This window comes from Cricetulus griseus, chromosome 7 (genome assembly GCF_003668045.3).
Source record: "Cricetulus griseus strain 17A/GY chromosome 7, alternate assembly CriGri-PICRH-1.0, whole genome shotgun sequence".
Taxonomy (NCBI): Eukaryota; Metazoa; Chordata; class Mammalia; order Rodentia; family Cricetidae; genus Cricetulus; species Cricetulus griseus.
This window is the reverse complement of record NC_048600.1, coordinates 34,448,038-34,471,981: the sequence shown is the minus strand read 5'-3', so window position 1 is coordinate 34,471,981 and position 23,944 is coordinate 34,448,038. Positions and strand designations below refer to the sequence as shown.

Here is a 23,944-nt window from a genome sequence, read left to right as displayed (position 1 = left end):
GTAGGTGATCCTAGTATATAATCTCTTCTCAGAGACTGGCTGTGTATGAGCATCTGTATAATAAGGAAGTGCCCTTCATACAAAAATGGCTTAGGGGAAATATTATAGTCAGCTATTTACAATATCCCACCATGACTGCATTAGGCATGGCAGTTAGCCAATTTTTTTCTTTAAGAATAATCTGGCAGTTCTAAGTAGGCATCCATTTGTGTGATTTCTTTTTTGTCTAATTTTTGTCTTGCCTACTGGGCTGTGAGCTCTAAGCCCAAGGTCTACTTTTTCATTGATATGGTCTCAGTGTCAGGGACAATGTCTTGTACAGAAAGACATTGCAAACTATTATGAATAGATGAATGGATGGATGAAAAAATGGGCTTATTCTTAGATTCTGTGGAGAATAGAATGGACAATATGTTTGAACTTAAAGGACAAGTCCAGGAAAGAAACCTTGCTATTCTACTCAGGGTTCAGGGTGTCTGTCTCCCCTTGGGTCCGTCCAGTTCAAGGGTAGATCAGGGAGTCTCTGGAGAGACAGTCTGTAATACTGAGGGCTCTCATTTTGCACATTTACTAAGTGGTCATGTGCAAGCTTGCCTTTGCCTTGGTTCTTATTTTCATTTTTGTTTCATCTGTAAATTTTTGAAGGGACTGGGAGAATCTTTAAGCTCATGGCTTCACAATGTCCTGGGGAAGTGTCTACATCATTGGTCAAGCACCACTCTTTGCAGGTTGCTTCCTCCAATAACATCCCAGCTCCTGACACAGCAGATGGAGCTGGTGCCACCCACGACTGACAGATGAGACTCATTTAACTCTCAGCATTTAACCACTTGTTATGTGGCAGAATCTGGTAGCTCCAAGTTACTGGGAGAGCCTACCTCTTCCTCAACAACACAGACAATGCCCTACTTCCATGCCTCTGACCTTACTAGAGTCAAGGAATATGGAAAAGAGATGCCAGCCCCTGAAGTGTGTGGCTGTAGATGCACATTTGGGTGTCTCAGTATTGCCCAGACAGTGGGAGATGCTGGGGAAAAGTCAGGCACTCACTAATTTGGCTTGATTGTTTTCTGGATTTACCATTTCAACAGTCAGTTGGATTTTCTTTCTGTCCTATTCAATAGCAGTTTCTATAATTCTAGAGAGGCCTGGTATTAAATGTAAGATACCTTCAGAAGCACAGCACATTTTTCTCATTTGGCTCCATCCTACTGCTGTTGTTAGCTGCTGTGTTCTAGGCATAAACATATTCATATGCTTATTGTATTCTTACAACAGCGTTTCTGTAGGTAGGTACTACAGTTATCGTTTCAGCTGAAGAAACAAATTATAAGTGCTAAGAAATTATGCAAAGTGATCCATCTACTAACGAAAGAGCCAAGACTCACACCTGAGCACACCCATACCCTTCCTTTCCTCCTCTAGTTCTTGATGGAGACATCTCCTAATGAGCATGGCTCCTGTCCTTTGCTCTGACCATGGTGTCCTGAGAGGAATAGTGGGCTGTAAAAGGCAAAGAGACTCAACCATGTGTCTTATGAATGAAGAATGTTGAGGCTCAAAATTGAAATCCACGAATCATAGCCCAAGCAGAAAATTTAAAGGATGAGGTGAAGGTATCAAATGTAAACAGATTAGAGTTCTTTGACCTTATGGTCAAGTTAATAGACCACCCACTACTGATTGACCCGGGTAGAAGAACTTATGTTAAAATATTGCCTTGGATACAGAATTGTATCAGTGGGATAAGACTCAAAATTGTTGTTGTTTAGGTTTTGTTTTTTCTTTGAGTTTGTCTTGGCCTGAGATACTGAGGGGTTTGCAGTATGAGAGACTCAGGTGGCTAGAAAACCCTGTAAGTCTAAGAAGAAAGGGCTTTTGATTAACTGTTTTCTTAACTTAGATTTACCAAAAACTATGACTTCCACAGCTCCACAGAACTATTAGACCATTTGCAATGTGCCTGACATGTTTGTTCATGCCATGGCATGTAAAATACTTCCATATTTTACCATTAAGTTCCCATAGTAAGTCTAATCAGGACATTTGTTAACTTTCTAACTTCTAAGATGAGTGGTCAAATCATAGCCAAGAGGGAGGATGTTTTCCACAGTGATTCTCTGCAATAGAGCCCCTGTCCCAGGTCACCAAAGCTTGGACCACAGCAGCAGGACACTTATCCTCAAAGTTGCCTACCATGGCTAACCTGTTTGCTTAGATTGAATAAGATAAACTAACCAAATATGAGCTTCAAGTTGAAAATCTCAGAAGTTGAGAAAATGAGAATCTGAGTTGTCCTCATGAAGACAGGAGACAGGTATCTTATAGAGTGCCAAGAAAGATGCAAAATCCCAGTTTCAAGAAGCTGATATGAGGAGCAATTTCCTTTTCAGATGGCCAGTTACAGTTGCCCAGGAGACAGCTGATTGAATCAAGAGCCAAGTGGAGTACTATTTGAAGTCTTTGACCATCATCAATTCATTATTTGAATCCTAAAACTTTCTAAGAAGTTACCACAGCTAGAGGCATTGTGCTGAACACTGACATTATTCTAGGAAGAATAGACATGTGGTTTGAACATCTGGTGGAGGAGGGAGCATCAATAAATAATCACACAAGTAGATGTACTTTCATGAACTATGATTATGAAGGAAAAGAAAGGGGTGTTGTATTGTTATCATTTGTCATTCTATAATAGTTATAATATCTAATAATTAACTGCAATAGTTTAATGACTACATTTCTATGAGGAGGTTAAAGAGTGACTTTCCTAAAAAATAGATACAAAGAGAGTCTCACATGATGAGTGAGAAAGCATTCTTTTTTTTCCATTTTTTATTTGAATTAGAAACAAGATTGTTTTCATGTCAATCCCAGTTCCCTCTACCTACCCTCCTCCCCTACCAACCCCCCCCAACTAAAACCCTACCTATCACATAGCCTTTCTGCTCCCTAGGGAGGGTGAGACCTTCCATAGGTGGTCTTCAGAGTCTGTCATATCCTTTGGGATTGGCCCAAGTCCATCCCTTTGTGTCTTGGCTCAGGGAATATCCCTCTATGTGGAATGGGCTCCCAAAGTCCACACCTATGCTAGGGATAAGTACTGATCTACTACAGGAGGCCCCATGGATTTCTGAGGTCTCCTCACTGACACCCATGTTGAGGTCTGGATCAGTCCTGTGCTGGTTTCCCAGCTATCAGTCTGGGGACCAAGAACTCCCTGTTGTTCAGGTCAGCTGTTTCTGTGGGTTTCACCAGCCTGTTCTGGACCCCTTTGCTCATCACTTGTCCTACTCTGCAACTAGATTCCAATTCAGTTCAGTGATTAGTTGTGGGTGTCTGCTTATACTTCCAGTAGCTGCTGGATGAAGGCTATAGGATGGCATATAAGTCAGTCATCAATCTCATTATCAGGTGAGGGCAGTTAAGGTAGCCTTTCTACTATTGCTTAGACTGTTAGTTGGTAGATCTCCAACTTTGTAGATCTCCAGACATTTCCCTAGTGCCTGATTTCTTTTTAAACCTAAAATGTCTCCCTCTATTATGGTATATCTTATCTTGTTTTCTTCTATTCTTCCCTGGACTCAACCTTTCTGCTCACTCATGTCCTCCTCACCCTTCCTCTTCTCCCCTTCTCATTCTCCTAGCTCCCTACCCTCTCCCCCCATGCTCCCAATTTGCTCAGGAGATCTTGTCCCTTTCCCCTTTTTTCAGGGGACCATGTATGTCTCTCTTAGAGTCCTCCTTGTTTCCTAGCTGTAAGAAAGTATTCTAAACAAAAAGTGAACAGTGTGTGTGTGTGTGTGTGTGTGTGTGTGTGTGTGTGTGTGTGGTGCGTGTGTGTACAAATGAGGCCTCAGGTTTCTGGGCACACTGTGTGGAGTCATGGGAAAACAGTACAGCATATCTACAGAGAAAACAACTGCTAAGTGCACATGAGACCTCTCCATGGTGTGCATTTGCTTTTCATCCTGTGATGCAAGGGAGATTGGTATGCTGGCATATGTGCACTGAACATTAGTCTGACTAATGGGAGGTTCGTATAGGAGTGGGTTCGAGGAAGGCAGACATATCTGTCTCTAGACGAAACAATGATGGTTTGATCTAGAAAGAAGATGGGAGAAAGTGAATCTGGGAAATATTTTGGAAGGAGAACTAGAGGACATCTTCAGACTACCTTCTGAATATTTATGTTTGTGCTCATAGACCTGAGCTGATCTCAATCTGTTCAGAGATGCTTTTTGTTGCAGTGGCTACAGTCATAACCAGTAAAGTGCTGAGAATAAAATACCCAGTGTTTTCTCTACATGGGACATATGCATCAATCCCAGAGCCCTGACCACTGTTCAGGGAACATGGAGGAAGAATATAGGAGCTGGAAGATGAGGAGGAGTCCTGTGGAATTCTGTCTTCTAGATATGGCATGGCTATTGCACTCATTAACTTATAACAGCTGTGGTATAGAAAGGAGGGTGGACACACCCTCTCTATGTGTGTGTCTGTGTGCATCTACATGTGCTTGTGTATAGGCTAGAGATCCTTTAGGCATCATCCATTTTTCCACCTTTATTTTTGAGACAGGGTCTCTCAGTTCTCTTGGACTCAGTAAGTCAGACTGGCTGGACTGAGTCTCCCCATTGCTAGGATTAAAAGCAAGAGCCACCACAACTGGCTTTTTAATGGATTCTAGAGTGTGATCTCAGGCTCTTGTGCTTGCACAGCAACATTTCATTGAGAAGTCATTTCCCTGACCATCCTCATGCTTCAGAGATAAGGCAGAATCATCAGAGGGGTTAATGTACCTATCTGATATCTATCACTTAGGCAAAATTCCATACAGACCTTGCTGTAAGACCATTTCCCCAGTGGCTTATAAATATTTAGTTGTATGAAAACCTCCTCTGTTCTCTTTAGTTCTGGATCCAGATCCCCTGTCCTCTCTCTATTTCCCGACAGCTCTTGTGTGTCCTGTTGTCCTAATGCTCCACACAATGGCCACAGGCAGCTTTGACTAAAGCTGATCCAAATGCCTTTATTGGTATATCCCAGCAAGCAAACAACCCTGATGTTGGGTTGTCTAGAGAACCTTCCCAGTCCTGTGTCAACTGTCTTTGCTATAGTCATGCTGTGGATCACTTAGCTATCATCTCATAATCAGGGGAAAATGAACTGCTTTTTTTTTCTTTTTTTCTTTTTTTTTTTTTCAAAACAGAGTTTCTCTGTGTAGCTTTGGAGCCTATCCTGGCACTCGCTCTGGAGACCAGGCTGGCCTCGAACTCACAGAGATCAGCCTGCCTCTGCCTTCCGGGTGCTGGGATTAAAGGCGTGCGTCACCAATGCCCGGCTCTGGACTGTGTTCTTATCTGAGCAGTTCAGTATCCAGGCTTTTCAGGTAAGCTAAGCCCAGTTTTCTCATTTGTTTTATTATCTTCCTTTTCCCCTTGTTCTTGTCATTTTTGGTCCCAGGCATCAAATGCTCCATAAACAAGGGATTTATGCACTATGTACATACTCCAAAAAAAAGAGAGAGAGAAAAAGAATTCAGAGCATCTCGAATGCTTATATTGCTAAACCAATATATTAATCTCTGTGCAGTTTGTGTTCAGCAAAGTCTGACTTTGAGGTAAAATACAGTGTCTTAAATATTGCCCGTTACAAACTAGGTATCTGGAAACAGTCTCCTTCCCTTTCTCCTCTATAAGAGAATTAAGTTTCATGTGAGAAGCTAGGGCAGGGCAGGGGTAAGGAAGAAAACAAACATACTCCATGATCTCAAAGAGATATGGGGAAAAGAGCTGTCAAGTGAGTAGTGAAAATACACTTCTGCATTGAATTATATTCTGCCCAAACTCATATAGAAGTTTGTAGTTTCTAATGTCAGTGAATGTGACCTTACTTGGGAACAAGGTCACTGCAGATATGATAAGTTGAAATGAGTTTATGTTGGAGAAGAGTGGACCCTCATTCAATGAGACTGGAGCCCTCATTGAAGCAAGGAATTCAGATGAAGCAGCTTGCAGGAGGATAGCATGCAAGGTGAAAGCTGACTTCTGTAAACCAAGGATATCAAATGACAGATACCCAGTCTCTCTTTGGCCATTTTAAGTAAAAAGTATATCTGCTCACATCTTGGTCTTGGACTCCTATATTCCAGAACCAGAGGTCAATGTGTTTCTGTGGTCAATACCGCTCAGTTTTATAGGACATTGTTACATAGCCTTTGCAGGTTAGTCAAGGGGCCCACAACAGCACAGTTACATATCACTCAGCAACAGAGATACATTCTAGAGTGTACATTGTTGGGTATTTTGCCAATGTGCAAATATAATTGAGTGAACTTATACAAAGATGACTACAGCATCACTGAGTGATATTTCATAAGATCACTGACATATACATGTTCCATCATTGATGTAAATATTAATGTAGTATAAAGCTGCTCTTCCTGATGCTGTGGAAGTGATGCAGGATTGACACTCAAGCTGAGAAATAAAAGACAGCTCAGCATTAGTTTCAAAAACACAAAGCAGAGCATGTTAGGGACTAAATGGCATTTTTAAAAAGTGGTTAATTGTGACTTTGTAATATTTTCTAACATGGTTGGACACCTGGTTTCTAATCCCACAGTATATTAAAGCTTGAAATAAAGAAGGCTAAATGGATTGGCTACTGCTTGCTCTGTGGCAGGCAGAGAATGTCAGAGCCAGGACAAGTGGAAACCACAGAATAAAAAGAGTCATAAGAAAGGGTGCAGGGAGAAGAGATGAAGGAACATGAACAAAATATCAGCACTCTGAGACTGATGAGCAAAGGGGCAAGTGTCTACCTCTAGAGCTCTGTCATGAAGTTAACTGAGATGGCTGGTATGGGCATTGAACAATTCATTGTATGTACAGTGATGGTTCTGAACTATCAGCTGCAAGTTAAATACCTGTCTTAGTCCATTTCCTTTTGCTGTAACAAAATACCCAAGACAGGGTAATTTATAAAGAAAGATGATGATTTATCTCAGGGTTTAGAGGCTGACAGCCCAGGATTGGGCAGCTCTACCTGGCAAAGGAACCGTGGAATGTCTGTTCACGGCAGGAAACAGAAGGGCAAGTGACTGTGTGCAGAGACAAATGCTGCAAAACAAAAGGGCAAAACCCCTCTCTCACGGTAACTAACAGTCCCATGAGACCTTCATGAGTACATCCTAACGTTCTAGTCATCTTCCAGAGGTTTCGTGACCTCCCAATGCTGTTATGATGAGGGATCGATTCCAACATCCATTCCATAGCATTCACATGATAGCATGGCAGAGATGATCTGTGTAGAGGTGATAACAACAGACTGTGGCAAGAAATGGTAACTGAGTTCCTTAAGCATATACATAACGGCACTTCAGATTAAAATTGGTTCCTCTTGTTTTTGCTGTCTTTGTTACTTTGTGTTTTTTTTTTTTGTTGTTGTTTTTAAACAGGGACAAAGCAGATCTCTGTCTTGTGAAGCCAAGCCACACAGCCCTCTTGCACTTAAAACAAAGTATTTCTGTGTACATGTGTTTTATTTTACTTATTTGTTTGCATGAGTTTATGTGCATCATGTGCATGCAGGAGCATGTAGGGGCTAGTAGAGGTTATTGAATATTCTAGAAATGGGTGCTTATGAGCCACCACGTATGTGCTGGGAGCGGAACTCAGGTCCTCTGTAATAGCAGTAAGCACTCTTACGTGCAGGGCCACCTCCCCAGCTCCTTTCTGGCACTTCCACAAGTGCTCTTGCCTGGCTGTGTCACAGTTTTAACTGCGTGGATTATAATTTGTGTCATTGTCATGTCCTGTCACGTAGCCCATGTGGCTCTCACTCTGCACTCTCTTTACTTGAAGTACAACCCCAGACAGTGACATGAATCTCTGTTCTCCAGGGCTGGCATAAAACTGGCCACAAACTGAACATTAAATAAATATTTTACAACTCTAGTTTTTAAAATATTCCCTTCTTAAATGGTCAAAATAAAAATAAGTGCTGGAGCACAGTGAGGATGTAAACCTGAGGGTAGCATGAGCCGCTATTGCCAGAGGTTTTACTATTACACATTTGTGCTTTTTCCCGCCATTATGAATTGATACTTGTCCTCCTGCCACTGACACCCAATGAGATGGATTTAATTCTCTTTTTGCATGAATATTTTCTGGTCGGAGAGTAGCTTGCTATGTCCTCTTTTGACAAATTCAGGGTAATTTTGACTAGCTTTTTGTTCTTGCTCGTGGCGAAAGACAAATCTACATGGTATTTCAAATAATATAATTATCAGATTTTCTCCCTTAAAAGGATGGTAGGCATAAAGATTGGGAAAGGTTAGAAGGGAAAAGCAGAGCTAAAAGCTAGAGTTCTGTTCTGACTTTGAATGTCCATTCTCTTTGTTGTTGTGATAATTACCTGAGCAATTGGTGCCTACAGGGACATCTTCTGACCTTTCTCTCTCAAAGGTCCAGTTTTGATACAGCTGGAAAGAAATTCTGGTTTGTGTTCAAGCATTCTGAAGCCTAACACTCCTCTTCTCATGGCTACCTTATGTTGCTTTGATTTCCTGGGCGATCGGAGGCAATAAGGCTTTGGCTACTTGTGGGAGGGGGAAAGCCAGTAATGATTCGCCTGTGATACTACACGCAGGGCTGTAAACCCACAGCATCTCAGGAGGGAGCTGTTATGGCCCCAGTTTGGAGGTTAGAAGGCTGAGGTCCATAAACACTTTATGACACATCAAAAGTGCTATAGGTAGATGAGCAAGTCACAGTTTGAATTCCAGACTTCCTCCTAGAGTGCATTCCCGTGTCCTATTATCCACCATAGTGCTATGTACACAAGAGAAGCCTAAGTCTGAGTCTTGTGCACAGTATGTTGGAAAGGGTGGGGATGCAGGGAGCCATGGCCTCTGCAGTCAGATAGAGACTCTGTTCTTCTCAAATGGTGAAAGGGTTGAAATGATTTTATGAGATTCCTTAGTATAAAGGCTAGAACTCACCCACAAATCAAACCCTGGAAGATCAGAAATACCAAAGTCTGTGTCAAGGAATAAATGTGTGACTCTAATGAAGGGGCAAGGGCACAGGGGACTCCAAAAGTACACTGGGTTTTGTAGAATGGAGGGCTCGTTCATTCTCTGAATACATTGTAAGTTCTGCTCTCTGGACGGGCATGAATCTGGACAGGGCATGGATCTGGATAGGCATGGATCTGAACAGGGCATGGATCTGGACAGGTATGGTTCTGGACAGGCATGGATCTGGACAGGGCTTTTTCCTTTGACTGGGACACTACCTGTGTGTCACGTTCAATGATCAGTTCTGAGGTAAGACCTGTGATCCCAGGCTATGTGCTATCTCAGAATTGTGGAGCCAACTAGGCAATCATTTGGTCAGCTTATATCACTGTTTTTTTTTTTTGTTGTTGTTGTTGTTGTTGTTGTGTGTGTGTGGGGGGGGGTGTGGGTGTGGGTGTGGGTGTAGGTGCTGGTTCATGTGTGTATATCTGGAAAACAGAAGTCAATGTCAAGTAGTTTTCCCATTTACTTTCTACCTTATTGTTTAAGATATGATGGTCTCACATTGAGTCTGGAGTTCACTAATACAGCTAGCTGACTGGCCAGCAAATGCACAGGAGTGTCCTGTCACAACATTCCCAGTGCTGAGTTTAAAGCTACATGCTACTATGCCTAGCTTTGTATGTGGGTTCTGGGACACTGAACTCAAGTGCTCCTGCTAATATAGCAAGTATTTTACAGGGCCATCTCACAAGCCCCACACCACTGTTTCTTACATTAATTATTCACAGGCACTCAGAGCTAAATCTGTGGACTTTAGCTAGAATCCTAAACAGGAGCTGTGTGGGTGACCTCCCTCTGATGTTTCCCTTGATTCTCCATCATTCCTCTCTTTCCCTGGGCTTGGAAGTTCATGGAATGGAAGTTACGTGACAGAATCTAGTCTTCTTTGTGTCTTTGTTTTCATCCTCAGACCCCCTGAGAGTCAATGCAGATGGGCTTTCTGTGTTTTTCTTCTTTGGTCTGTCTTCATCAAAACTCTGTTGTCCTGCCAAGCTTGTCTTTAATATGCTAGTGAGTGGAAATGAAGGGATTTGAGGGGAGAATGTCCTGCAAAGATAATAGCCTGACTTAGAAATTGATTATTATCTGGCTGTAAAATGACTTTTGAATGTCAGAAATTTGAATGTCAGTTCCTAGAGAGACAGGAAGGAAATATCTGAGACCACAGAGTTATAGTTGATTGTTGGAGCCAGGATGACTCTACCACTCTCATAGGATTTCATGTAGGCAAAGCTTTCCTGTGCCTGGATTTCTTCCTCTATGAAAGGGAGATGAATATTCAAATACATAGAGACTCCAGGAAAAATGGATGAATTTGTATATGAATACTATCTTGTGTCTCCTTAATCTTCTGTATTTGGTATGAATAGGCAATGTTTTCATGTTCTCCATCTTTAGCATTGTAGCCATCATCATCACCATTGTCACTCTCCCTTGATGGTACACTTCCTCATAAATCCTAAATTCCTAGCTCGACACAACATCTGTCAAGCATAGGTTCTCCAGAGCAAATAAGCAATAATTTGTGTTCTCTCTCCCCCCCCTCTCTCTGTGTGAGTCTGTCTGTCTGTCTGTCTGTCTCAGCAAAAGTGGAAACAATGCAAACTAGCAAAATGTCTTCAACAAAAGGTGCTAGGGAAGTGGATATTCATATGTTTATGTGTAGAAGTTTAGATATCTGTTCCTAATCTCTGTAGAGAGTGGATCAAAGACTTCCATGTAAGATGGGAACTTTGAAACTGCTGGAGCAAAGCAGAGAAAATACTTCCAGACATTAGCACAGGCAAAAGACTCCAGTAGCTCAATAACAAAACGTGACGAATGGAATGACTTCCAATTAGAAAGCCTCTGTGTAGCACAGGAGACAATCAGCAAGCCAAGAGAGAGCCCGAAGGAGGGGATACTCTTTACCCTCTCTCCATCAGATGAGGCATTAAGATAGAATATGTAATGAACTAAAATAAAAACAAATACCTAAACCCAAATAATTCGATCTATAAATTAGGAAATTTATAGATTGATTGGACAGTTCTCAAAAGAAGTGTCAACAATATGACTGTTCAAATATGAGTTGGACAAGAAAGACAACAATGGACATGCCTAAGTGGATAGGCCTCATCTCTACACAAAGAATTACAGGTAACTGAGGAAAGATGGGAAAGGTGAACTTTCCCAAGGAAGAGCATACCAATCAGCCCTGAAACACACATACAATTAGCATTATATTGACTGAACATGTTACATTTCAGAATACACACACATACATATACAATAACAATTAGTGAAAAAAGAGGTTATGAATTTCAAGGAGAGAGGAGGGGGTTATATGGCAGGGTTTGGAGTGAAGAAACCAAAAGGAAAATGTTATAATTATAATCTCAAAAAGTAAATGACCAATAGACATAGGAACAATGTTCAGTTTCCCTAGCCATCACAGAAATGTAAATCAAAACTACACTGAGATCCCATCTCACTCCAGTCAGAATCACTATCAAGAAAACAACAGTAAATGCTGGTGAGGATACTGGAAAAGGCAGTCCACTGTGGTGGAAATGTGAACTTGTGTAGCCCCTTTGGAAATGAGTATGGAGGTTGCTCAAGAAACTAAAATTAATCCTGTTCTACTAGTCCAGGTATAAATACAAAGGAATCAAGGTCAGCATGCCACAGAGCTGCCTGCATATCTACAATCATTGTAGCATTGCCCAAAATACCTTAGTTATGGGATTAGCCTCCATATCCAACAGTTGAGTGGGTAAAGAAAACAGGATACATGTACACAGTGGATTTTTATTTGGCCTCAAAGAAGAACAAAGGTTATGCCATTTTGCTGGGGGAAAGGATGGAACTGGAGACTCAGAAAGACAAATGTTACATGTTTTCTCGTATATATAAAAGTCTAGAGTTCAAATAATATGCACAGGATATGAAAGTAGAAGATGAGAGGGAATAGTGGGAATTGGGAAGGCAGGGACAAGAGAGGGTAAAGGATATGAATATGAGCAAAATACCTGATAAACATATATGAAATGACATAATGAAATGCATAATTTTATATAATGAGGAAATTTATATAAATTAGGAAATTTATATATATATGTGTGTGTGTGTGTGTGTGTGTGTGTGTGTGTGTGTGTGTGTGTGTGAATCAATAATTAACTGGGAGGATGGAGGGCAATGGGAATTGAGTTTATTATTATTGGGGTGGAGAGCTTAGATAAGCAGGTTGGGTGATCAAGAATGATGATAATGGATCATAGTTAAGGACTTCAGAATGAATGTATATACAGGCTAATACAGGTACAGGTGGTTACATATATAGATATTTATAGGTATGTGCATGTCTATGTCCTCACACATGGAAACATTCTTATTCTGTCATCAGAGTGATATGAAAAGTAACCACAGCTCTCTTATACACAAATTTTGGTGTTCCCTTTAAAATGAACCAGGTCCTTGAAGAGATAGATGATCCTTGGGCGAGGACAGGAAATACATAATATGAGATATATTACAGTACCAAGAAATAAACAATGCCCCCAAACATAAAAATATGGAAGTATAACAAAGTAGCAAACCGAGGAACACAACAAAGTAAAGTATTATTTATGTATTATAACCCAAGACATAAGACACTTCTACAGTGATAGCAATAAAAAAAGGAATGGGGAATGAAAATGAGTTCCAAATGGCTTGTGTATTACAGCTCCACTGAGGAGGTGCTGCATCCATTCCTGCTCCTTACGTGTGGATGATCCACACCAGCTTCCTTCTCAAGAGTGAAGGTGGGAGGTGAGAAGGAGGGGCAAGTGGAGAAGTTCACTAGTAGAGAAACCCTGTGAGCACTGCCATCTGAGCTGGGTGATAAAAAGGAACATCCCAGCAATGACATACTACGATGACAATGTCTCCCTCTGTGCTTTTCCTCCCATGAGACAATAACCCCAATTGAATCACAAGGAAGACCCTAGACATACTTCTTTCAATTGACATTGAACAAGGTACCCATCAGACCATGATCCTCAAAACCATTAAAAACATAAAACACGCACATTCTGAGGAAACTGTTGCCAAAGGAGATGAAGGAGACATGATTCAGTTTAATGTGGTGCTGGAATAGGATTCTAAAAGGGCATTGGTAAGAGTGTCAGGAACCCTAATGACATGCGAACTTTTGTTAGTAAACTATCAATATTGGCTCATAGACAGCAACAAACATCACAAAAGAACATGTTCACAGTAGAGAAACTGGGTCGAGGGCAACAGTGGATGTTTCTGAAACACATTGTAAGTATTTTAGTAGATTTAAAACTATTTTACATTAGTGTCTGTCTAGAGAGATGGCTCAGCACTTAAAAGCACTTGTTTTTGCAGGGGACCAAGGTTTGGTTTGCAGCACCCACCTGGTAGCCCACAACTGCCTGTAACTTCAGTTCCATGGTTTTTGACACGCCTTCCTGGCCTCCTTGAGTACTAGGCACACACATGGTACATATAATATACATGCAGGTGAAACATTCATCCACAGAAAAACATTTAAAAATCTGTCCTCCAGAGGCTGGGGAGACTGTCAGTCAAGGAAGTGTTTTCTGTTTGAGCATGAGTCTGATCCCTGGCCTCTCTGTAGAAAAGATGGGCTGAGCAGCATGAATCTATAGTCCCAGGACTGGGGAGCTAGAGACAGAGGAAGCCCTGGCCAACCAGTCTAGCCAAATCCATGGCTCCAAGTTCAGTGAGAAACATAGTAGAGAGTAGTGGAGGATGACACCTGACACTGACCTCTGGCCTCCCCATGCACACCCACACCTGCCCATCAACAGGAGCACATACACACAGGTACATGGCCCTTGCTGGCAGACATGACAGAGTAAGCAAAGGAGGCAGCATTTGGGAAGCTAGTTCCTGAGTACTATCAAAGCAGCACACTTGGGGCCTCCAGTATTTTCCATTCTAGTCTTCCCCATGAAATGTCTTGGGGCTCTTTGTGTTGTCATTCCTCCCAAATGAGACACTGGTCATCATTTGCCTTTACTGAACAGAAACTCTGGGCACCTTCTCCATATTTGTAACTGCGCACATTTTACCCTAACTGACTTGATCTGAATTGCATGCACTTTATTTCTATTGAATGACTAAGATAGACCACATAATAATGGTACCTCCAAGGTGGTTACTTTGGTATAAGAATACTAGATGCCTCAAATTAGAGTAATTTTGCCTTGACATTCTTTGAAAATGATTGTCAGATACACAAGGGCCCTTTCTGTCTTAGGAGAAAAGTGCAGGGTGTCAACAGATTCTTGCATGCTAATGGAGGCTGTTTATGGAATATGGTTAGCGTCCCAGAACCAAAAAAGTGTCTTTCTAAGGGCTGTAATGAACTGTAAAAGTATAAGGGTGTGGAATAGTTTTGTTGTTGGGATGGACAGAGAGTCTGTTTCTATACAGGTGCATGAGATCTCTCTGGAGCTGAGATGTATCTAGAAGAGAAATCACTCTTCAAAGAGAAAGACTTCCCTAGTTCAACTGGGTTCCTCTAAGGCCATATCTATGCAAAAGAAAATATGTTTTCATATAGTGTAGGTATGCGGATAAGCATGTATTTGTACACACAGATACAGATAGCAGGTGCATGCACACATTTATACTTCTTTTCTCACCCTGGCTGTGGCAGCATCAGAGTGAAGCCTCATTCTCCCCTGCTTTGCCTTCTCCACAGGGTTGTTCTGTATTTTTCTCACATCAGTCCGGGATTTCCTCTCATCTGCTTGTTTTGTGTCTCCTTTGCTGGGCACATTTGGGAGAACTCAACAGACAGCAGGCTATGAGGTCTAACCTATCTTTTTGTCTAGGAAAACAAAAATAGTGTGTCTAAAGCCAGCCACAAATGTCTGTTTAACAGTTCTTGATGGCTTCCCTGAGGGTTGGAATTTTAATATTTCTGAATATCTAGGACCTGGAAGGTAGCACAAAAATGGCTATCTAAGGCTGCCAGAAAGTCACTTCCTATGGTTCTGAATGTGAAACAGAAGCATGACTTGGGGGCAGCCTCGTTTCTTCTTGTGAGAGGGTTCATTTTGGTGGGCTCTCTCCATCATACCTACTTATGTTCAATAACCACTCAGTGGCCTTGAGGCAGCACAAAACTTAGCAGAAATAATCTAAAAGCAAATGCACTGTAATGGAATATTAAGTATTCTGTTTAATAATATAAAAGCTGTCCCAAAATGTCCTGTGCAGAACATCTCTATAGTCATTTCCTCCTTTAATGAAGTGGTTAGCATTCCTAGGTGAGCTTAGAAATAGCATTTAAGTGTAGTGGTGAGGGTCCAGGATGCATGATGGAGAGGATGGAGGACTAGGTTCATGCTGGAGGACTGACTTTGAGGATGTCAGTTCTAACTAGATAAACCAGTGTTTAAGATCTCTTCCTGAGGGAGGGGGACAAAAGAACTGGCATTGAGTCATTAATTTACTAATGTCCTTGGGCTTTCTTTATGCACCACTCAGTCAAACTTAGAAGCTTTATCTCACTTTGTATTGACATGCAGTGATTGTCACATCCAGGGGTAAAGTGCAGTACCCTGATACATGGATCACACCACATAATGATTCAATTATGTCAATCAACATATTCATAACCTCAAATCATTTATCATATCTTCATGGTAAGAACATGAAAAATCCTTTCTTTTAGGTATTATAGATAGACAATTCATTATTGTCAATAGTCACCCTACTATGAGATTAAAACCAGGATTTAGTTCTTTTATTCCACTATAAACTTCATCTTTGTGCCTCTCATCCTGCTTTCCATCTGGAAGTTTCTAATGTAGCTTGGTAGCAAGGCAGTGGGGCAAGAGAATTGCCATTTTGATACAAACCTAAGTTCGATCTGAGAGTTGAGTTTTTTAAGAAGGATCCTCAATCAGCAATGGATGAGACTTGCTATGTAAACACAAAGGGAGCCCCCCATTGTACCTGTAGTGATATATTGCAAAGGAGGCACTCAACACCATGCAGCAGAATTCCAGAGTGACATTAAACCAGTTCACCACCAGTGTATCTTCTTAGATGTCACATTCTTTGCTTCATTCCTCCTTGTGTCTCCTGCCCTTCTGCTGCAAGTGTTTCCTCACATAATACCCCAAGTATGCTTCCATTTAAGGTCTTATCTCATGATTTCTAGGCAAGCCCACACTCAGACAGTTAATATGATTGACAGCTAATTATATGACTCTGATAGAAATGAAGAAGCATATTAAAGGGAGTGGTGATTCTGAATTTATAAACACAGTGGCCATACAGTAAAAGAAATCACACACACAAAGAAACACAGAGCATATCAGATGATGATATATGCTGAGCTTCTTTCCATTGGACCAGCATTTGGGAAAATATTTGCTTGGCCTGACATTTCCAGGGGTAGAAGACATACCTGCTGGAGGTTGGATCTGCATAAGAAAATGTAGGAGCATCTCAGGGCCCAGGGCATAGTGAGTGCCATATCTTATCAACACCTTTCCTTTCATCACTTGGTGTGAGCCAAAAGCTGTGGCAGCAGGACACCTTACCTCTTGGATGCCAGCCTGAAGCTGGATTAGATGGTTTGTGATTCACAGCACCCCCTCTAGACATTTGGGTTTATGTGATAGGCCAGACATTTGTAGTGATAAAAACATACTCCCTATATTTGTGAAGCAGTTATGGTACCCTGTCTCCTTACAACTGGGTTCACTGGTTTCTGAATTCAAAAATATCCATATGTCATGAATTGCATCATTTACATACAGAGACTGAGGTAGGGCTTCAGTTCATGGCTCTTGGTGACTGCTTTTCAGAGAACACACACACACACACACACACACACACACACACACACACACACACACACACACGCATGTGTTCAGAAGCACAAAGGGAAGGTACAATAGCCATACAAGTATGAAGGTGTCAGGTAAAATGTAGACAGGGCTGATCAAATAAAAGCCTTTGAACCAAACCTGGCATCACCTGATTTTGAAAATGAACTTTTACTGAAATAGACATGACTATTCTTTGTATACCATTCAGGCCAGTTTCTTCCTACAATGGTAGATTGAATAGCTGCAATGGAGGTATGCAAAGTCTGATCCTTTATGGAAAACCCTAGTCCTAAACCTCTCCCAATCCATGGAGTTATTGAGCACCCACCAATATCTCTGTCGTCACCTCTACCTTGAAGCAAGTGGTTGTACTTTGCACCTTAATGGCAGTGAGGCATTTCTTGCAGACCACCCAGGTATTGAGGGTGAAGTGTTTGAAGTACACCAAACCTGGCATGGTGGCCCCATAAGCTGAGCGCAAGCCTCTGCATACCAACAGCTGTGTGAGCTGTCAGCAGCCAAGAGCTGAAGATAGAAAGTGAGTGTGAGTACCAGCTAATGGCATCTCACGAGGTAGCCCCAGCATCATGGTGGCAGTGTGCATCTTGAGGAACACAGGTGCTTCCTGAAACTGGAGAGATCCTACCAGATTCCCTGGTTGAGACTGGACCCTGGTTGACTCTCCTGGATTGACCATTTCTCCCCTTAAACCTTATTTCATTGTTCTCCAGGTGAAGATGGGGTCCCTCAACGAGCTGGCTGGGCTCTGCCAGCTTCTGCTGCCTCATCTTGTTCTACTTCCTTCATGCTGTATTTTCTAGTCATGCGTGTCTAGAGACCAAGGCCCCAGGCTCTGAGCCTGAACATGAACCTGCCGTCTTCCCTCCAGTCACAAAGCCACCTGCCCATTTCCTCTGCCTGTAACCTCTTCTAGTGCCTTCCCTCATCTGCCAAACCTGACTGATACTCTACTTTTCTTTTTTATCTCATCTCAGAATGCATTGATGAGATGAACTTTCTGGAAATTCCCTTCATATGATTTTCAGTCCCTTCTAAGTAGTTAGTATTCAATACATGTTCCTTTTAATCTTCTGTTTAGCTTATGTAAGCCTTTGTGTGCAGAAACAGGCACGTTTTCTTTTCTAAGATAAACACTGTAAAATTTACACCACCATGCATGCTTCCTGTCCAGTCTCTGGAAACTTCCTAGACATATAGTGTGGATTTACTCTAAAACCTTTTCCCCCTAACAGTTGCATGATATTCTACCATATCCATGCATGATCCGTGCACATAACCCATATGTGAAATATTTTTAAGAATTCCCGAGTCTGGTCTACAGAGTGAGTTCCAGGACAGGCTCCAAAGCTACAGAACCCCATCTCAAAAAAAAAAAAAAAAGAATAGTAGTTAAGTTTTTTTTTCAGTTTACATTAATAAACAAAACAATGAAATAGTACAAAAAGAGTTTCTGAGCAAATATCCTTACAATCTGGCTATTATATATTTCTGTAGGTTTGGTTGCCAGAGGTGACATTGTCTGTTTCACATACACATATAGTGTACATTTCAGTGTGCCAGGCTCCTTTCTGCAGCTATGGCAGGCTGAGCAGGTTGCACATAGGTCTCAAGCTTCTAACATCTCTGTTCCAGCACTCTTGCCATCACTGGTGACCTACAGTCCTCCTATTCATCAGCTTCTTGGCAAAGGGGTAGATGCTAGGAGCTCTTTGAGTTATATTTACTGAAGTTGAACTTCTTGCTGCACAAATCCTGTTTGTTCCAAAGTGTGTGTGTGTGTGTGTGTGTGTGTGTGTGTGTGTGTGTGTGTGTTGGGATGTATGCATCAGTGCACACACAGGCAGAAGCTAAATATTTTGAAGTTGTTGTCTCTGTTAGGCTGGCTGGAAAGCTCCAAGGGTTGGCCTGTCTCTGCCCACTAGCTCTAGAAGTGCAGGCAGACATGCACACACATGCACACTCCTGCCTTCCTGACACTGATGCTGGGATTTGAACTCATGTCACCCAGCCATTTCCCCAGTCCCCAAATCTTGTTATTTTTACAATATTTCTTTTAATTTTAATTCTGAGTCTCTGTTTGTCTGTGTGGGTATGTACATATGAGTACAAGTTCTCAGGTTGGCCTGAGATGTCAGGTGACCTGGAGCTGGAGTTGCAGGTGTTTGTGAAATGCTAAATACCAGTGCTAAATATCAGAACTTGCATTCTCTACAAAAGCACAATGGACTCTTAACCATTGAGCCATTTCTCTGTTGTATCACACACTGTTTTGACAACATGAGTAGCTGTACAGTGATAGAAACTTGACATGTTACCATTCTGGCTGATGCTCTTCCATGCATGTCCACAGTATTGGGAAGGTTTTAGGCTGGAGGGATGTGATGATGGTAGGGCGTGCTTGGAAGGTCCTGCTCTGTTTATGACCATTTATCTCTCCATTTTCAGATACCACTCAGATGAACAATGCAGTGCCCACTTCTCCTCTGCTCCAGCAAATGGGACACCCACATTCTTATCCCAACCTGGGCCAGATTTCTAATCCATATGAACAGCAGCCTCCAGGCAAAGAGCTCAACAAGTATGCCTCCTTAAAGGCAGTAGGTAAGGATATTCTGCATAAATCTGTTTTCTTACCGCCCCTGCTCCTCTACTTGGCTTCTCCAAGTAGACTTTTTTATTTTTTACTCTTATTTCTTTATTAAACCTATTTTCTCTCCTTATTTATCATTTATCATCTATCATTCATCTGCCTATTTATCATATGTTATGTTTATATTATTAAAAAATTCATGTGCATATCTATGTATGCATTTGCCTATGTATGTATACATCTGTGTGTATCTATCATCTATCTATATCTTTGTATATATGTCTTTGAATCTATTATCTATCATCTATGTGTGTATATACATATCTATTTACAAATCTATTATCTATGTATATATGTCAATTTATGAATCTGTCATCTATCTATCTATCTATCTATCTATCTATCTATCTATCTATCTATCTATCTTCCCTCTATCTACCCATTTATCTAGAACCAGGACTCTTCCTCTGAACTAGTTGAGTCCTGCCTTGCTGTCTGGGCAGGGTGATCATCTGGAGCACTTGTTTAGTTAAGACTCTTTCCTGGGGAGAATAACCTGGATGCTCATGTGGTCCCACTTATGTTTAACCCACTTAATCATTCCCCATCTGCCTTAGGTAGTCCTTGGGACCCTCAGGTGTGGAATCTGGCCTGTCAGTCTTAACAATGCCTGGACTTCTAACAAGGTCATGTCAATCACCCACACATCCTCTGCCATCTCTGAGAAGCTATGGTTAGTGCACAATCTTTGCTCAGGCAGTCTCTCTCCTCCAGGATGTAACATTTCCTGGGGAAGGGTGGTCTAGTCTCTAGACTCTAGAGCTGCTACAAATATTGTTGTTGCCAAATGTATAGTACTACATTTGACTTCCTAAGCATGCTGTCTCACTGATCCATGGAAGAAACACAATTATTAGCTCAATGACTACATTAAGGAACATCAACTACAGCAGTGATTCAACACACCGAACAGCAGCAGGAAACAGAGCTGAGACTGAACAGCTGCCTCTATCACCATAGTCCCCTTCTCCTTCTCATGTCTCCTTGCTGCCTCTGTTACCCTAGTACCCATCTCCCTCTATGTCTCCTCTGTCTCTCCTGCTTGAACATGGTGCTTTGCTCTCAGACACATTCCACTGGATGAAGTCACGGCCACAGAAAAGTTGTCAGTTCCTGATTTGTGGTTGGTTGTGGCAACTGAGGTTCTCAATGATGGAGATGGCCCAGCATCAAATGAGTGCAGTAAACAGTTCTCTGGTCCCAGTGTGCCTTGGGGATTTTAACCGAGCTGGGTGAGGATAGAGCTCAGACATGGTCATTTGAAAAAGAAAACAAAGGGGGCTGGAGAGATGGCTCAGTGGCTTTCAGAGGACCCTGGTTCAATTCCCAGCACCAACATGGTGGCTCATAACCATCTGTAATTCTAATTCCAGGGGATCTGACACTTTTTTTTTTTGATCTCCATAAACACCAGGAATGCACAAGGTGCACAGAGATACATGACTAAACACCCTTGTATGTGAGATTTTTAAAAGTCTAGATATTTCTAATATGAAGCCAAAGCTGAGGGCTACTGACTTAGACTCCTCTACAAGCCGGCACTCAAGAGAACTAGACCCTCTGTCCACTGCTTGCTCTTCCTGTCCTCTCCCAAATGCAGTGCCTGCTTCCTACATTCTTGCTCACTCCAAACACAAGAAAATTGTTTCCTTCTTGTTACATACTGTGAGTTCCATTCTGTAGTCCTCTCTTTGAGGAGAGGTTTTTAAGCCTGCCTTTCCACTTAGCCTGCCTCTTCTCTGAGTTTATGTTTTAAGGAGCTGAAAAGAACCAGACAGATATGAACTCAAATCCTGGCTCCACCACATAGCTTCTGGGTGACTGTGCAACACCCAACCCTCAGTAGTCCTCAGTTTTCCAGTTTATAAAATGTGTAGACAGAGACCTTTCAAGTGAACAAGCTGAGTGACATCATTCACTATGCCCCTCTTTCCCAGGTTTCCACTCTCCAGTGAGTGGCCATGCTGACTCCTTTCTTGGTTCTATCTTCTCTCAGGCTGAGCTTGGGTCCTCCCAGAAGGTCTTCGTCATTGTCTTTAAATATCCTCCTTAACAGAGGACTCTTCTCCTTCACTAATGGGTTGGCTATCAGGACCTTTGAGTCCCAGAACAACTCCCTTAGGGTGGAATTCCGTTTGAGTGATTAGTGGAGATCTTTCTGCTCTTCTAACTGTTATTCTTTTCTTCTCATATAGTTCTGGTCCCAGGAAACACTGGACAAATAGAGGATGCCACAGATATGCTGTCTTTTCTATCAATTGCTCATCTTATTTTCTTCTAGCCCCTCAGGAGAGAAAGGATAGTAGGTATTCTTTGATTCATTCAGCTATGAAATATCCTAACCCCAGAACCCAAAGTACAGACACTCACTACGATGTGGCTCTGATGCTTGTGGTATCTGTGGTTGATAATGATAATAATACTCATAAAACAAGTGTATTGAAACCTCACATAAGGCCAGAGACAGGCTAGGTGGTTAGTGTTTGTATCAGAAGTCGAAGAGCTCCTATTCCCCAATTGCCTAAGCCTTCAGGATGGAAGGATTAGAAGAGACTGAGCAAAGTGTATAGTGCCAAGGTCACATGCTTAATTGACAGACAGGCTTTTCTAAATCTCCTTCCTGGTAAGGCTTTCCCTACTAGTTATCCAAGCCTCATGCTTTCTTTTTCTGCCTCCCCTAGCTCCTGGGGAGCTATATAGCCATCAATTTTCTTGATCCAGACCGTTCTTGTATAACATGTACATCCTATGCATCCACATTTTATGAGAAGTAGTATTGCTGAGGAAAACAGATGAGCATGTCTTCACTGCTCACATGACTGCAGCAACCTGCAAGTACTAGTCTGCCCCCTCCCTTTCAGGACCCTGAAATTCAGTGACAAATAACATCTGTTGTTATATGAGCTTCTCCTTTAGACATTAAAAATAATCAACACAGATGTGTTTTATTTCTTTGGGAACTAGCCAAATTATTCCATGCAACTCATTTCTTTAACTTAGACCCTCACACAAACCAGATACTTAGTAGCTCTTAGGGTAAATAATTAATGAATGTTCCAACACAGCTCCTTGATCCTCCCTGGGATTTCTGCAGAGTTGCTTTAGACAAGAAATGTCCGCAGAGCATTTGGAATGAAATTTGCAATATGAAAATATGTTTGACCCTCCATATGTAGGCCTTTCTTCTGTGACCAGGAACTCCTGGAATGTTTTTTGCATGAATGAATAAGCTTGCCTTTGACAAGAATCAGATACTAGCTGGGTTTTAAGAAATCATCTTTGTATCTTGTAGCAAATGGAAGAATCTCTATTGGGATTTTTGCCCCAACCCAGTAAATGGCTAACTTGCTTCCCTTCCTCTCCTCAGAAAACTGTGGAGTTCTTGGGCTCTAACTGAGCCATGGGTGATTGGTGCATTGCCTTTGAGTGGAGTGTCAGTTTGTGACTGACTGAGGAACAGCCTGACCCAGTCAATCTCCAGGACTTCAGAGTCTGTCTGCATCAGTGAACTTCAAATCCCATAGTAAATGTTCTTTCAAGGGTTCTTTATTAAGGTGTAATGCAAACCCAGTGTGTGTGTGTGTAGGGGGGGGGGTGATCTATTCCATCAGAAGATCATTACCACCCAGGGGCAAGGCTGTTTAAAAATGGTTTGCCATCTAAAGCTCGGCAACCTCCCAGAGCCAGACCCACTGTGTAAAAACTTTCAATCCAGTGGATAAGGAGGGTCTAGCCAACCTGTAGTGTTAACTGCCGACTTAAAAAAATCTACCTTGAATGCTTTAATATCCAAAGCATCAGGTGCTTATCTCTCAGGTGTAGCTAGAATGTTCAGGCTCTGCCCTTACTTAGCTGTGTGCCACTGAGCCAGCCACTGAAACGCCTAGACTTCTACTTCATATAATAAGCAAGGGAGCAGGGTTGGATGGTCCCCAACACCACTCCAATTTTGATAATTGCAATATGAAACTATTCCACCTCTTCTAGTTACCAGAATAACTGTGGGGCTGAAACATCTCATTCACCTACTGCTAGTTTGGTGGGAGATCAGATTTGAAGAAAGGGTTATACCATGATTTTTTTTTTAAGCCCCAATTTAGATCCCCAAACCTGATGCCCTTTGTCTTGTATTCTGTTTTTGCTGTTTTATTGAAATCACCCCCTTCATTCTTAGAACTTTCTTCTTTTAGACTTCAGGGCCTTGACACACACTGTTTGGTCATATCGGACATGCGACAGTAAAATGGTCTGTTCCCAGAGGGCTCACTGCTAAGTTATTGGTGAAAGACTAGTATACAAGAGGAAAATGTCAGGGACTGA

The 23,944-nt window shown here is 41.8% G+C and overlaps 1 protein-coding gene across 2 annotated transcripts in view; it reads left to right on the top strand.

Annotated features, from left to right (window-relative positions):
• The window catches only part of Shisa9 (shisa family member 9), a 296,049-nt gene that overhangs the window by 254,872 nt on the left and 17,233 nt on the right, over window positions 1-23,944 (top strand). For both annotated transcript variants that reach the window (XM_027424768.2, XM_035447237.1), the window contains exon 3: window positions 19,420-19,575. In XM_027424768.2, the coding sequence (XP_027280569.2) occupies window positions 19,420-19,575 (156 nt within the window). The remainder of the gene's footprint in view (window positions 1-19,419; window positions 19,576-23,944) is intronic.